The 16,842-nt window shown below is 39.3% G+C and overlaps 1 protein-coding gene across 2 annotated transcripts in view; it reads left to right on the top strand.

Annotated features, from left to right (window-relative positions):
- The window catches only part of LOC144592534 (vasculin-like), a 52,654-nt gene that overhangs the window by 23,682 nt on the left and 12,130 nt on the right, over positions 1-16,842 (top strand). For both annotated transcript variants that reach the window (XM_078397114.1, XM_078397119.1), the window contains exons 5-7: positions 3,524-3,744; positions 10,827-10,890; positions 15,230-15,414. In XM_078397114.1, the coding sequence (XP_078253240.1) occupies positions 3,524-3,744; positions 10,827-10,890; positions 15,230-15,414 (470 nt within the window). The remainder of the gene's footprint in view (positions 1-3,523; positions 3,745-10,826; positions 10,891-15,229; positions 15,415-16,842) is intronic.

The following is a 16,842-nucleotide window of genomic DNA, read 5'->3' on the forward strand; positions in this document are numbered from 1 at the left end:
AATGGTGAAATCTTTGGACAAAGTCAGCATGGATTTATGAGAGGTTTTTTGAGGATGTAACTAAGAGTGGATAAGGGAGAACCAGTGGATGTGTTATATCTGGACTTCCAGAAGGCTTTCGACAAGGTCCCACATAAGAGATTAGTATGCAAACTTAAAGCACACGGTATTGTGGGTTCAGTATTGATGTGGATAGATAATTAGCTGGCAGACAGGAAGCAAAGAGTAGGAATAAACGGATCCTTTTCAGAATGGCAGGCAGTGACTAGTGGGGTACCGCAAGGCTCAGTGCTGGAACCCCAGCTATTTACAATATATATTAATGATTTAGACGAGGGAATTGAATGCAACATTTCCAAGTTTGCGGATGACACGAAGCTGGGGGGCAGTGTTAGCTGTGAGGAGGATGCTAGGAGGCTGCAACGTGACTTGGATAGGTTAGGTGAGTGGGCAAATAATGCATGGCAGATGCAGTATAATGTGGATAAATGTGAGGTTATCCACTTTGGTGGCAAGAACAGGAAAGCAGACTATTACCTGAATGGTGGCCGATTAGGAGAAGGGGAGATGCAACGAGACCTGGGTGTCGTGGTACACCAGTCATTGAAAGTAGGCATGCAGGTGCAGCAGGCAGTGAAGAAAGCGAATGGTATGTTAGCATTCATAGCGAGGGGATTTGAGTATAGGAGCAGGGAGGTTCTGCTGCAGTTGTACAGGGCATTGGTGAGACCACACCTGGAGTATTGCGTACAGTTTTGGTCTCCTAATCTGAGGAAAGACATTCTTGCCATAGAGGGAGTACAGAGAAGGTTCACCAGATTGATTCCTGGGATGGCAGGACTTTCATATGAAAAAAGACTGGATAGACTCGGCTTGTACTCGCTGGAATTTAGAAGATTGAGGGGGGATCTTATAGAAACTTACAAAATTCTTAAGGGGTTGGACAGGCTAGATGCAGGAAGATTGTTCCCGATGTTGGGGAAGTCCAGAACAAGGGGTCACAGTTTAAGGATAAGGGGGAAGTCTTTTAGGACCGAGATGAGAAAGTTTTTTTTCACACAGAGAATGGTGAATCTGTGGAATTCTCTGCCACAGAAGGTAGTTGAGGCCAGTTCATTGGCTATATTTAAGAGGGAGTTAGATGTGGCCCTTGTGGCTACAGGGATCAGGGGGTATGGAGAGAAGGCAGGTACAGGATACTGAGTTGGATGATCAGCCATGATCATATTGAATGGCGGTGCAGGCTCGAAGGGCCGAATGGCCTACTCCTGCGCCTATTTTCTATGTTTCTATACCCACCGCCCACTGTGTGAGGATAAAGGTGCTCCTCGGGTTCCTGTTAAATCTCCACTTCTCAAGCATCATCTTCAATTGAGAGTAATGTAAAGTATTTTATTTGTTCCTCAACTATACCTTCTGCCTCCATGCGTAAATTTCTCTTTTGGTCTCTGATTGGCCCTATCTCTCATAATATCTTTCCTGTCAAGTTGCTTGGAGAATATTTTTGGATTTTTAAAAAATGTTTACCGCCTTTTCTTGCTAGCCTGTTTTCCCGACTGAACTTTCTGGAAATTATTTGTTTCTTGTGCTAACCATCTTATAAGCACCATGTTTGGAATGGTCTTTTCATTCAACTCATTGATAGATAACACAAGTAACAGAATGCCAGGACCTGGCCCATGTGCGACTTAATTGAAACCTGCTAATACTGCTAATGTTTCCACGTGATTCCCAAATTTTATTTTATTCTGTTAATCAATCTTCAATTCATGAATGCTAATGCAGTATCCCAAAGCTGACGAACTTGACTTCTCATACAAGCTCTTCTGTGGCAACTCAACAAATATATTTTTGAAAATCCAAACATCAGCTGGTTTCCTTCATCCAGTCTGCTTATAAGATGGTTGTATGATACATAATCACCTTTGAAGCATTACAACTTCTAATTGATTAATTTCTTTATCTGAGGGAGATTATAAGTTCATAGGTCATAAGGAATATGAGTTGAATTAGGCCATTCGGCCCATCAAGTCTACTCTGCCATTCAATCATGACTGATATATATAAACATAGCACAAAAAGTAAGGAAATTTGTGTTTGGTAGATTATTTCTTTGTTGTAACAATGCTTCTTGGCAATAAATCTTATACCGTTGGAAAGCCTGTTTATTTCCCTTTTAAATGGTGCCACATTTGTAAGGAACATGCATTTGTGGGATGAGCAGCAGAGCTGAGTATATGGGTTGCGCCCATGAAAAATTTGCCAAATCTTCTCTGCCAATGCCAAACAGCTTATTCTGCTGTTGCTATTGACTCTTGTTTTGAGCTTCTGATACCCCCAGGTGCTGACAAGAATGGGATGCCATCCCACAACAGTGTGTGACCAGGCTGGTGACCAGCATGAGGAGGAGGTGCCAGGCTGTTATGGCTGTGTATGGTTCTTCCACACGCTACTGTGGCTCCTGTTTATTAAATGAATAAATTGTTAAATTGCCAATATGTCTTGTTTTTTCAGACTTCAATCATCCAATCCACCAAACAACACCGAACAAGAGTCAATGGCAGAATAAGCTGTTTGGCATTGGCAGAGATTTGGCAAATTTTTCATGGGCGCAACCCATATACTCAGCTCTGCTGCTCATCCCACAAATGCATGTTCCTTACAAATGTGGCACCATTTAAAAGGGAAATAAACAGGCTTTCCAACGGTATAAGATTTATTGCCAAGAAGCATTGTTACAACAAAGAAATAATCTACCAAACACAAATTTCCTTACTTTTTGTGCTATGTTTATGATATGATCCATCTCTCCCTCCTAACCCCATTCTCCTGCCTTCTCCCCATAACCTCTGACACCTGGACTAATCAAGAATCTATCTCTGCCTTAAAAATATCCACTGACTTGGCCTCCACAGCCTTCTGTGGCAAAGAATTCCACAGATTCACCACCCTCTGCCTCAAGAAATGTCTCCTCATCTCCTTCTTAAAAGAACGTCCTTTAATTCTGAGGCTAAGACCTCTAGTCCTAGACTCTCCCACTAGTGGAAACATCCTCTTCACATCCATTGTGGTACAATTATTGTGGTACATTTGTAAAATTGCCATGAATTTCTAATTGTGAGATAAATAGTGCATAAAATCAAAGTAGGATATAAACACTGAAAAAGTCCATCTTGCCTTCTGGTTCATGTGGGACATTTGGCCACCTTTGTAAGCCCAAATCTCTGTCCTCACTGAATCAGCAATTGAGATAGTTACAATTTGTGGAATACTTTGGTTGAGTTGTCCTATACTGCACAGCCAATCTAATCCTTCCACTTCACTTTAGGCCTTTAATTATCTCTCTGGCTTCTGTCCTGGCTATGCACTTCACAGCATTTTAAATTAATTTAATTGATCTTCCCCTTCGGACGGTCAATCTTGTGCAAATATCTTGAAGAACAATATTGCAGGATTATCTACCTTGTGTAAATTGCTTAGTTTATTGTTTGCAGATTGGGAATAAATTGTGTTTGATTTGTAGGAAACTTTGGAAGAAAAGAGAAGAATGGTTGGCGGACACAAGCACGGGGCACAGACACAGGAAATCCAAGAAGTGGCTACCATGGGGGAAATTCCCGTGCTCGAAGTGGTACTTTTCATGGAGGAAAAGCTCCACCGTTGCACGAAAATAACTTAACGGAAGAAGAAAATGCAAAGAGGGAAGAAAAGGAGAAGACTAAACAATTTGAGGCTGAGGATTTTGTAGGTTGACTTTTTTAAATAAATATCTCATTATATAATGTTAATATCTTTTATTCGAATTTATTTTGTAAATTCATCAAATAATCATAATTATGTCAATGGTGATGCATTAGGCCATCACCATCTCACTTAAGATGTTGCGTATACATTTGCAAGCCATTTCTAAAACATGAACACAAGTTGAAATAAATTGTATAATTTTAACTTCAATTTTGTTTACCTTCTTACAAAAATATTATGCTTGGTCTTGCATTGTTTACCCCCTATCAATTTATGCACAAGCTGGTAATATGAGAAATTTATTTCATGTTTGTTGGTGTGATCATTTTACATTCACGGCCATCTTTGAAACTTCAGTGCTTGCAGCCCCACAGTTTCTAGGCCAATATTCCAAATTATTAGAAGTTTACGTCATTGATCAGTGCCTTGGTAGAGCTCGGTTTGACATGCGTAAAGATAGAATATTGTCCTTATTCTTTAATTCTGTAAGTCAGTAATGGAAATCAGATCGTTTTTTTGGGGGGTGGGGGAGTTAAAAGACAAACAGTGTAATCTATGTAATCGATAGTTGTATTTGCAGAATATTACAATTTTGATTCAGGTGTTGGCGCCATTATGATTTCAATTGTAAATCTTGCAGTATTTGAACATTGTTCATTTGAACATTGATCAAAATTGTTTCATCAGTACTCATTCTCAATGAGCAGGTTCACGAGGTTTATTCCCGGGATGGCGGGACTGTCATATGATGAACGAATGGAGCAACTGGGCTTGAATTCACTGGAATTTAGAAGGATGAGAGGGGATCTTATAGAAACATAAAATTATTAAGGTATTGGACATGCTAGATGTCGGAAACATGTTCCTGATGTTGGGGAAGTCCAGAACCAGAGGCCACAGTTTAAGAATAAGGGATAGGCCAATTAGAACTGAGATGAGGAAAAACTTTTTGACACAGAGTTGTGAATTTGTGGAATTCGCTGCCTCAGAAGGCAGTGGAGGCTGATTCACTGGATGCATTCAAAAGAGAGTTAGATAGAGCTCTTAGGGCTAGCGGAATAAAGGGGTATGGGGAGAAGGCAGGAACGGGGTACTGATTGTGAATGAATAGCCACGATCACATTGAATGGTGGTGCTGGCTCGAAGGGCTGAATGGCCTACTCCTGCACCTATTGTCCATGTATCTATGAGGTTATGTGCCTCAGGTTTTACAGAAAAATCAATATCTTGAAGAAACAAGGAACTGCAGATGCTGGTTTACGATAAAGACAAAGTGCTGGAGTAAATGAGCAGGTCAGGCAACATCCTGGATAGGTGATGTTTTGGGTTGAGATCCCTCTTCAGATTGATTGTGGGGATGGGGGAAGAATGCTAGGAGGGGCAGGACAAAGCATGGCAGGTAATGGATGAACACTGGCGAGTGGGATTTTGATGGGCAGATGGTTGGACAAAGGCCAGAGATGGAATAAATACTGTAAGACAAAAGGATTGAAGAGTGTGACTTGTGAAGACAGAGGAAAACAAATGTAGGAGTGGGGAGAAATAGGTGAGTCTTGGAGGTGCACAATGGTATTGGGGGGGGGGGGGGTGGAGAAAGGGGGGTCGTGGGAGAGAAATTGGTGAGGGAGGGGGGGGGTTGGGGTTATCCGAGGTTATCTAAAATTGGAGAATTCTATGTTCATTCCGTTGGGTTGTAAGCTATCCAAATGGAATACGAGGTGCTGTTCCTCCAGTTTGCGTGCAACCTCACTCTAGCAATGGAGGAGGCCGAGGACAGAAATATTAGTATGGGAATGGAATGGGGAGTTTAAATGTTTAGCAACCGAGAGATCGCGGTAGGTCTTGACGGACTGAGCGGAAGTGTTCAGCGAAATGTTTGCCGAATCTACAATTGGACTTCGCAATGCACAGGAGTCCACATCGGGAAAACCGGGTGCATTAGATGAGGTTACATAATATCTTGCTGTAAATCCAGGAAGGGCTCTTGAGTGTAATGCTTTAGAAATCCTGTTGGGACGCCACAGGATTAGACCCTTCGACCTACAATGTCCATTGCCAGTGGGCTAGATGCTTCCAGTAATAGGAGAGTCTAGAACCAGAGGGCAGAGCCTTGGAATAAAAGGATGTACCCACAGAATGGAGCTGAGGGGGAATTTATTTTGAGGACAGTGAACCTGTGGAATTCATTGTCACAGACTGCAATGGAGGCCAAGGTATTTTAAGGCAGAGATTGATAGGTTCTTGATTTGGAAGGGCAACAAAGGTTACGGGGAGAAGGCAGGGTTGAGAAGGAAAAAATAGATCAGTCATGATTGAATGGCAGAGTGGACTCGATGGGCAGAATGGTTAATTCTGCTCCTATATTTTATCGTCAAACATGATATAAAAATCAACACTTCTTTCTGCACATAATCCATGATCCCATGGTTTTGTGCATATCCTTGTGTCTTATCTAAAATTGCTTAAATACCATTATTATTCACAGTTAATGGCAAGACCCTTAATAATGTTGATATGCAGAGGGATCGCAGTCCAAGTACATAACTCAGTAAAGGTGGTAGCTCTTGTAGATGGGATGGTAAAGAATGCGTATGGTATGCTTGCCTTCATTGCTAGGGGAATTGAACATAAGAATCAGGAAGTCATCATGCAGCTCTATAGGACTTTGGTTAGGTGGCATTTGATGTATTGCGTGCAGTTATGGTCACCCCATTATAGTAACGATGTGGAAGCTTTGGAGAGGGTGCAGAGGAGGCTTTACCAGAATGCTGCCTGGATTAGAGGGTTTCAACACCAGGGAAGGGTTGGATAAACTTTGATTGTTATCTCTGGAACATCAGAGGCTGAGGGAAGATTTGATAGAAGTATATAAAATAATGAGAGGCATAGATAGGGTTGTGCGTCAACCTTTTAACCGGTTTAGAGAGTTTAGTGAAATGTTCAACACTAGAGTACACAGTTATAAGGTGAAAGGGGAAATGTTCAATGGAGTTGTAAGGTGCAAGTTTTTGGCACAGATGGTGGGGGCCTGGAATGCATTGCCTGGGCTGGTGGCGGAGGCAGATACGATAGTGGCGTTTAAAAGGCTTCTAGATAGGCACGTGGAAGTGCAGGGAATAGAGGGTTATTGATCCTATAGATCAGTCCAGCTCGGCATAATGTTCGTCACAAACATTGTGGGCCGAGCGGCCCATTCCTGTGTTGTATGTACCTGCCTCCTCCACCACCACCCATGAAAGCATGTTAAAGAGATTTTATCCAGCAGACCACAAATTGTCAATGTGCAATGCTTTAAGAAGATTGTTAAATCAGATGCTGATAATGATTAGTGAACCTCCCTACAACAGAACCCAATATTTTCTAATCTGAGTTTCTATGGTGGTCTATTATAACAACGTTTCAAAGGCAAATTTTATGTTGTGAGTTATATTAAAGAAACTCATCAAATTTGCTGTATATTACTTCTAGTTCCAATGCCTTGGAGGAGAGTGGTATGCTGCTTCCACAAGCCACTGCAGTCCAGCTGATGATGATTCACTTGCAGTCCAGTTAGATAGCAAGTACTAAAACTTTGACCCAGCTGCTATAAAGTGATGAAACAAAAAAGTGACAGTGCTGGAGTAAATCAGCAGTCAGGTAACATCTCTGGAGAACATGGATAGGTGACCTATTAGGTTGGGACCCTTCTTCAGAATCAGAAGAGAGGTCCCAACCCAAAGCATCACCTGTTCATGTTTTCCAGTGTTGCTGCCTGACCCGCTGAGTTACTCCAGCACTGTGTCTTTTGTACAATAAAGTGATTATGAGCATAACTCAGATAGGACGTTTGAGGATTGTTGCCTACATCCGCTGCCCTTGTCCTGGTGACATGTTGCCAAGGAACCTCAAGTGATGTTCTTGCCCATTATCTCAATTGCAATCTCAATATCCTATTTGATTCTGAGGTGAGAATGCCATCCAGGTGAACAATTTCCATTCTCTTCTTGTGAAATCTTTATCCAGGCTTTTTAGAGCCTTCAGATTTGGTGCTTTAAAATGCTTTTTGTTTCCTATTATCCAATATCCTAATGCTCGTACATTACCCTTGTGCACACTGACCTGCACTGGTCCTAAGTCAATGTCTTAATCTTAAAATTCTCTTATTTGGAATATTTTAACGTCCTTGGAGAATTTTGTTCTTTTGCCTGGCATACCTTCTTCACTAAATTATTGGCTGTACTTAGTTCTCTGCATCATAAGGTTTGCAATTTCCTCTCTTAAATCCTTTTGGTTATTTAAAACCAGAAAATCTTTACATTTTAAACACTTTAAAATCTTTAGTCCTGAATGCTAATGCTCCTTTTTTTCCAGTACTTTCAGTACTTGTCTGGAGGGCTTTGTGACATATTTTCCTTCTTTTAAAGTGTGAGACGAATGCGAGTTGTTTGGTATTTATATGTCTAAGTTTTTAATGTATGTTACAAAATGAACATCACATAATTGAGACATCTATCATCCATACCTTTCATTTCAAGTCCATTTTTAGGTTGAAAACTGTGTTATGCAAAACATTGCATCAAGCACATGTCCAAGCATTATTGTGCTAATTTAGATGCTCGAAAGAAGAAATATTTTAATTTTGCTGGTCATAGAGTGGATTATTTATAGTAATATGGGTATTGAAAAGACAAATGCATGCTACATTTTATCTTAAATGTTTTTACATTGAGATGCAGATTAAAAAATCCAAAGTTATGACTTTCAATTTTCTCGATGCATCTGCAATGTTTATTCAGACAGACAGTTGAATATCTGTTTTCTGCACAAAATTGACATAGGCCTGGAAATTTGAGCTTGCCTGCATCTTTAGTCCCACTGGCTATTATTACTTCCATTTATTTCCTTTTCCAAATTTAAATGAAGGAAATCTAAAATTTCAACTCTGGTATATTTTCCGACAGAAAAACTGTGTGTATTTGCACACATGAAGAGAAAATGATAACCCCCTGATTTAATTCCTTCCCCTCTATCTTTACCTTTTGAAGAATTGGCACAGATCCAAAGGAAATTTGGACTTGCCTAGATGTGTTCCTCCAGCTGATGTACAAGTTATACGTCATTTTGGTTATTCTCAATTTAAAAAATAATAAAATATGAATACTGTGGATATTTAAAAATTGTTTTACTAAATAATAGACTTGTGTGATTTGAGCATTAAAGCAGAAATGTGATTGTAGGTTGCAAATATCCTCCAATTTTCAGTGAATTCATTCTGTGTTAATCGCATTTTGTGACTTGTTCAAAGCATAGCCTTGGATGTCTAACTTAGATTGTTATTTTGCTATATGTTTTTGTATGTGCTCTGACTCACTCAGAGAGGCCAAAGAAAATCTACTAATAAGTTGAAATTTAAAGATACAGCAAAGTTGGAAATTCACCTCGCTTTGTTTGTGATATATTTTTTTATCATTTTCTGCAAACAGGACATTCGATTCTAAGTTACCATAATGATAATATTAAAAGTACATTAACCCATTATGTTTGACAGTAAAATGTCAGTTTTAATTTTTGTATTATGATTCACATTAACAGTGTACTAAAAATCAAATTTTAGAATTATTAAAGTGGTGATTGCATTGTTTTCATTATTTTCATTATTTTCATATTTGCTTCAAGTTGCCGGATATTTATATCCGGTTTGCAAGAGGCAGCTAAATTTTGGATAAAGTAAATTCCTATGCACCATTACTTTCACAGAAGTGCTTTGGAGATTGGAAGATCCTTTTAGTTATTTCCAATAAGTTTGATATTGAGAAGAGACTGACAACTTTTTATAAATAAAGGCAAAAAGCTGTAAATGTCCTAAATCTGAAATTGAGACAAATTCCGGAGAGAAACTGTTTCACTCTTTCCTATTGCCAAGGATTCTGCTTGGCCTGCTATTTCCAGAATTGTCTGTTCTTATTTATGAAGATCAATTGAATATAGCTGTTTATTCATATATCTTCTGTTCAATGATATGCTGGTGATTCATGAGGAAGGGAGATCCTCTTCAATGATTTTACATGACAGGCAATTTTTCTGTAATAAAAATCAAGTGTGGAAACTGTTATCTAAAACTTTGGTTAGTCTTCATAAATTTGCTGTAGTTTAAGAATTGGTGTAGTAAGTTGATTCTTGATAGCATTATGGCAATAATAAATCTTTAATAATAGGGGGGGGGGGTGCTATTAAGGAGAATGGGTTTTTGTTTTCTAGAGCTTTGGGATGAAGTTTTTGAAATTGAAGATTACTCCCAAGCTTTGCCAGGGTAGGTGCAGGGATGAAATGTGTAGTGATTCTGGTGTTACCTCAAGAAGAATAGGTCATGGTCTCAAAATTAAAGGGACTATCATTTGGGCAATGGACGAAGAGAATGTGATCGACCGGAAGATAATAAATCCATTTACTCTTTGTACCCAAGAGGGCTCTGAAGGCTCAGTCACCGAGTATAGTCAAGATGGCAATGGATCGTTTTTAAGATGATAAAAGAAAAGAAAATATTAGTTTTATGCCAGAAAGTGATGCAGAAGTGAAAGATCAACTATGCTCTAATTTCCAAAATCCTAATTTTGGCTATTTTTGTGATCCAGTTTCATTGCGTAATCAACCTTGCCCACTTCTATGGGGCACCAAATAATTATCATTATTTTTTGTTTTGTCAGAGGATTGGAAATCTTTGGTATTCTTTATTCAATAGAGTTGAAGATGCTTAATCATTGAGTAGATTTGTGGCTGGTTTCTTATTTTGTGACCATAGGAATTTATATGGAACAAAGACGTAGACTTGACTAGAGGGTAAGCCATGGTTTCATTGATGTGATGATGTGGGCGACGTGTGAGGGTTTTTTTTTCCCTTGCATTTCTCAAATTCCTATGGACAGCACTGTGCCCTGGCTGAGTCATAATAACCAAAACATTGCATTGATGTACAGAGGGTTAGTATTCTTTTAAGTGAGTGCCCCATGTTTTTCATAATTATTCTTTTAATGATGTAAGTTGTACTGGAGGAAAAAAGAAACTGGTTCCTTGTTAAAGTTTATCTTTTATTTTCCTCCCTTCAGCCATCTCTCAATCCTGTGGTGAAAAAAGAACTTGGCAAGAACAAATCCATTGCTGGAGTATGGGGTGAGTTACTAAATATTGCTGGCAATAACAAAAATGTGAGTAGTGCAAATTTTTTTTTTACAGTTAATTGAAGTGGTTACATTCTTACAGAGCAAGAACGTCCAAGTCCTTTTTGGTCTGCATATCTGTGTACTGTTCTCCCTGTTGGACGCATAAAATATTTAACATTCCACTTTATTAGTTAATGAAACAATATCAATATCAAATACCTGTAGTCTGAAATGTGTATATATAATTGTTGCAGTTTTAAGGACATTAGTTTGGGTGCAAGGACTACAACACTATAGTTTGGATAAAAAGTTTTGAGGGATGTTAGCAAGATCTCATTTCATCTTGCATTGCTCATGGAAAACAAATCTTTTCAGACAACTAAATAAAATTGCCACAGGTGAATGATTGGAAATATAGTTTTTTTTTATCGTTCAATTACACATATCAACAGCTAACAGAAAATGATACAAAGTTTTCTGAATTTGTTTTCTATTTTAGCATTTAGCATGTATTCAAGAGAGTTAGATATAACTCTTAGGGCTAACGGAATCAAGGGGTATGGGGAGAGGGCAGGAACGGGGTACTGATTGTGGATGATCAGCCATGATCACATTGAATGGTGGTGCTGGCTCAAAGGGCCGAATGGCCTACTCCTGCACCTATGTTTCTATATAAGAACTGCTATGAAGAATCCTAGTACTATCAAACTTACAGAATGTACTGATAATCCAAAAAGAATGGGGGGTGAATAAACTATGAAGGAAAGCAAAACCATGTAAAACCTTTAACAGCAAGATTTCTCGGGATGTCAGTAACAATGAAAAGTGACTTCATGTTTTCACTAAAAAATATTTTGGAAGAAGAAAATAATTGCTCAACCCTTTAGCCATGTGTAATTGTTTATTTTATCTAAATCCACTAACATCTCAATTGATTCTCTTATTCTTCTTTGCCATGAGGAGTACAATCAAGTTTCCAATTTGTCTACCGTTTTAGTTCTTGGAGCCATTCTAGTAAATATCTCTTGTATCCCAATTTTCTATGTTTCTATTATGTATTTGCTATTATCACATTTTCTAATGTGTTTAAATTATCTTTACCAGCTGTACGTGTAAGCATAGGAATGTTGACATTTGACTATGCTAATTATGTTTTTCAAATTGTCCGCATTATTATTCTTTCTTATTCTTTTAAGTAATTTGTCTCAATTTCAGATTTAGGACATTTACACTGTAATTATCATGTTTGCATAGCCTAGACATTTTTGGGCTACAGGGCCTGTTCTTACTTTTCCATCATGGAAAAGTAAATGAAATATTTTGAGGTATAAGTATTGAATTATATCAAATAATCAGGAAACTCTGCCAGTCTAGCATCATTGAAATCCTGAGAAGTCTGGAGTTTCTGAATTTTTACTGTATTTGGGATCATGTTACTGTGTCAGGCTAGCAGCACACTCAGATATTTATTAAAATATCGGAGCTATTTGCAATAACATCTTTTCCTCTCTATTGTTTGCCTATATGGCATAATATTTTTTTTAAAGAGCATAGAATACATCACTTGAGTTGTATTGAGTTGTGCCTGCTATTGCCTTCTGATCTTTCAGCTTTGAATAACCATAAATTATCTACTGAGAATTCTGGAAATACTCAGCAGGCCAGGCCACATCAGTGATCAGTGGGTTGAACAACCTTGGCCAGTTCACAGATGCGAAGTGACCTGCTAAGTATTTTCAGCATATTCTGTTTTTCATTTTGGATTTCCAGCATCTTCAGTTTTAAAATAATTTTTGCTTGCTTGTTCAATAACTCTCATTATTAGATCAGCCTTGTGTTTCTATTTTGTTGGTGCCATCTGTGGCAAAGATGTAGGTTTGCGAGGCTTTTGATTGTGAAGCTTTTGAAGCAAGGGAAGTTGTGCCTTAAAATGTATTTTTGAGGCTGTGTGGGCCCTGATCTCTAAAAATCTCCCATTAAATGTCCATCTTTTTACTTAATTTTACTTAATTTTCAAGTTGCACTAAAGGCTCCCAGCACTTTTATTCTATATCCTGACGAATAAAGGCAAGCATCCCTATACTGCCTTCACCCCTCTATTCATCTTCTGCCTTCATCTTAGGACCTGTACACAAGTATTTACTAATCTTCCCTCGTCTTCAGTGTCTCTTTTATTTGGTTTAATTTTAGTCTTCATTCTTGATCCGGAATCAATCTTGCTTCCTGCCCTTTACTTTTGATTTTGACTGTATTATCAGGTAATGTGCAATGGCTTAAAGGGGCTTTATTCCTCAATGCAGAAAAAGGAAAGAAGCTGGTGGAACTCCAATGGGTTAGACAGCAGCTGTGATGGGAAATGGATTTTGACATTTAGGATCAACTGAACTGAAATAATAGAGGGGAAACAGTCAGCGGAGAGGGATGGGGCAAGGCTGGCATGCAAAATGTGGATACAGTTGAGAAGGGCTTGATGGGCAGCTAATAAATAGACAGGTGGGGCAGGGAAGGGTGGAGATAGCAACAGACGCTGTGTGGGGATGAGTGAACAGGCTGCAGATTCACGAATTGGAGAAGAAAGGAAGGTGAAGAATGGAGTTAAATAAAGAGGACAGTGGAAGAAGGGACCAGTAGATGGTATGGATGGGCAGTAGGGATTTGGTGGTGTGGGGGGGGGGGGGGGGGGGGGTGAGTGAGAAAGAGGAGATCCAGTTAAGTATGTGGCTGTGATAAGCAGATAGGGTTGGTGAGGGGAGAAGGAAGAAACAGAGAGGAGGGGGGGGGGGGGGGTGCTAGACTACAACTGGCTACCGGCTACTATGTCTCTTGCAAGGACCCTTCCACTCAATTTCTCTGTGTCCGTCACATCCATTCACAAGATGAGGCTTTGCACTCCTGGATATCTGAAATATCTTACTTTTACGCCCTGCTCTCCTCCTCTTCCCCCCTCCTCTGCCCCCCCCCCCTCCTCCTCCCCTCCCCCAACAAACTCTGGCTGACCAGCACCTCATTCTTCGACATTTCTGCGAGCTACAATGTGATTCTACCATTAGTCACATCCTACCCTCCCCACCCTTTTTGGCTTTTTGTCATTCTCTCATTGATTCCCTGGTTCGCTATTCTCTCCCTACCCAACTCCCCAGGCACTTTTCCCTATAACCATAGGAGTGTAACACCTGACCCTATGCCATCTGTCTCACCTCCATGCAGACACATAAACAACCCGTCCAGGTACAACAGAGATTTACCTGCACCTTCTCCAACCTTACCTATTGCATTTGGTGCTCTCTATGTGGCGTTACCAAACTGCATGACCACATATTTTATTACTATGTATTCCATCTGCCACTACTTTGCCCACTCTCCCAACCTGTAAGTCCTTCTACAGACTCCCTGATTCCTTAACCCTGCCTGGTCCTCCGCCTATCTTCGTATCATCTGCAAACTGGGCCACAAAGACATCGATTCCATCTTCCAAATCATTAATATATGATGTGAAAAGCAACAGAACCAACACCGACCCATGTGGAACACCACTAGTCACTGGCAGCCAACCAGAAAAGGCCCTTCAACTCTGCCTTCTGCCAGTCAGCCGATCTTCTATCCATGCTAGTATCTTCCCTCTAATACCATGGAGAACCATCTTGTTTAGCAACCTCGCATATACGACACCTTACCTGAAATTCCCCATGACCACTGTAACATTGCCTTTCTTACATGCCGATTGTATCTCCTGATGTAATTTGTACCCTACATCCTGGCTACTGTTCGGAGGCCTGTATATAACTCTCATCAGGGACTTTTTACTCGTGCAATTTCTTAACTTTACCCACAAGGATTCTACATCTTCTGATCCTATGTCATCTCTTGCTAAGGATTGAACTTCATTCCTTATTAGCAGAGTCACCCCATCCCCTCTGCCCACCTGCCTATCTTTTCGATAGGATGTGTATTCTTGGATGTTCACCTCCTAGCTCCGATCCTCTTTCAGCTACATCTGTTTGATACCCACAACATTGTACCTATCAATTTCCAACTGCACTATAAGCTCGTCCAGCACGTTCTGTGTACTGTGTGCACTTAAATATAACACCTTTAGTTCACCATTCACCACCCTTTTTCTCAGAGTTCCTCCAGCAGCTCTGCATTTTTTTTTTGTTCCTAATTTCAGCCTCGGCAGTTTCTCGTGCCTTTGTACCTAAATGCCTTCACCAGGTTAAAAAAAATCTTTTGAACTGCATCTTGATATAGTTAGTCATAGAGTCTTACAGCATTGTGTTAAGTCACAGGGTTTTTCTAAACAGTTATTAATAATATTTTTGCATTAAAGTTCAAATGTGTTTCCTTTGTAGAAAATCCTCCAAATCCAAAATCTAGAACGTCTAAAATGCTGGTCATTAAAAAGGTCCTTAAAGAAGAACCAATACTCCCAGGATACCCTCTGACAGGGGTTTCTCATCCCCAGCCTGTGAAGAATGGGACAGGACCCAGTGTGTATAAGGGATTGGTTCCCAAAGCCGCTGGTCCTCCTGCAAAGGTAAGTAGAGACAAACTGACAATAACTATTTCAATTTAATTTGCAATAAGAGAAGCTACTTACTATTTCCCCTTTTAGTATAAGAAAATAACTGCAGATACTGGTACAAATCGATTTATTCACAAAATGCTGGAGTAACTCAGCAGGTCAGGCAGCATCTCGGGAGAGAAGGAATGGGTGACGTTTCGGGTCGAGACCCTTCTTCAGAGGGTCTCTGAAGAAGGGTCTCGACCCGAAACGTCACCCATTCCTTCTCTCCCGAGATGCTGCCTGACCTGCTGAGTTACTCCAGCATTTTGTGAATAATACTATTTCCCCTTTTTACTGATTTAAATATATTCGTCATTTCAGAGTTCAGTATTATAGTATCTTCACTCCGGTTACCTATATAAATGTAGCCTGCATCTCATATCTATAGTATTGAGCTTTACAATGGAATGCACATGCATTTTCTTTATAAAGCTATTTGATCACTTTAGTAACTGAGATTTGGAAATAAATATCTTGTTTACGAAAATAATATTAAAGCCACATCAAAATAGATTTAGTCAGCCTTGCATCAAGTTTAAAAGACAACAGAGACTGTATAATAGAGACAGGATATTTTCAAGAGAGAGTTAGAGTTAGCTCTTGGGGCTAAAGGAATCAAGGGATATGGGGATAAAGCAGGAACAGGGTACTGATTTTGGATGATTAGCCATGATCATATTGAATGGCGGTGCTGGCTCGAAGGGCCGAATGGCCTACTTTTGCACCTATGTTTCTATATAAGAACTGATATGAAGAATCCTGTTACTATCAAACTTACAGAATGTACTAGTAATCCAAAAAGTTTGTGGGTTGAATAAACTATGAAGGAAAGCAAAACCATAATAGCAAGATTTCTCGGGATGTCAATAACAATGAAAAGTGACTTCATGTTTTCACTAAAATAAATTGGAAGAAGAAAATAATTCTTCAACCCTTTAGCCATGTGTAATTGTTTATTTTATCTAAATCCACTAACATCTCAATTGATTCTCTTATTCTTCTTTGCCATGAGGAGTACAATCAAGTTTCCAATTTGTCTACCGTTTTAGTTCTTGGAACCATTCTAATAAATACCTCTTGTATTTGCTCCAAAAGCTTTTATTTCTTCTTTAGATGTGAAACCCACAATTGCATGTAATACTCTAGTGCAGCTAATGCTGAGCAAAATATATACTTTTGTGATTTATGCCTTCATTTAATGTGTAGCATCTCAAATGTTTTAAATCTGTCCAGCACATCAAAATTAAGTGATTGAGTCAAGCCCATTTCACTTCTTTCAAAATTGTTTGAAAACCGAGAAATAGGAGATTTAAAGAGGGCTGATATCATTGAACAATTTTGATTTGAGAAAAATTAAATATGCGTGATTTGGTTTAAGTTTCAGTTAGGCCAAAACTG

The sequence above is a fragment of the Rhinoraja longicauda genome, chromosome 1 (assembly GCF_053455715.1).
Source record: "Rhinoraja longicauda isolate Sanriku21f chromosome 1, sRhiLon1.1, whole genome shotgun sequence".
NCBI classification, from domain to species: domain Eukaryota; kingdom Metazoa; phylum Chordata; class Chondrichthyes; order Rajiformes; family Arhynchobatidae; genus Rhinoraja; species Rhinoraja longicauda.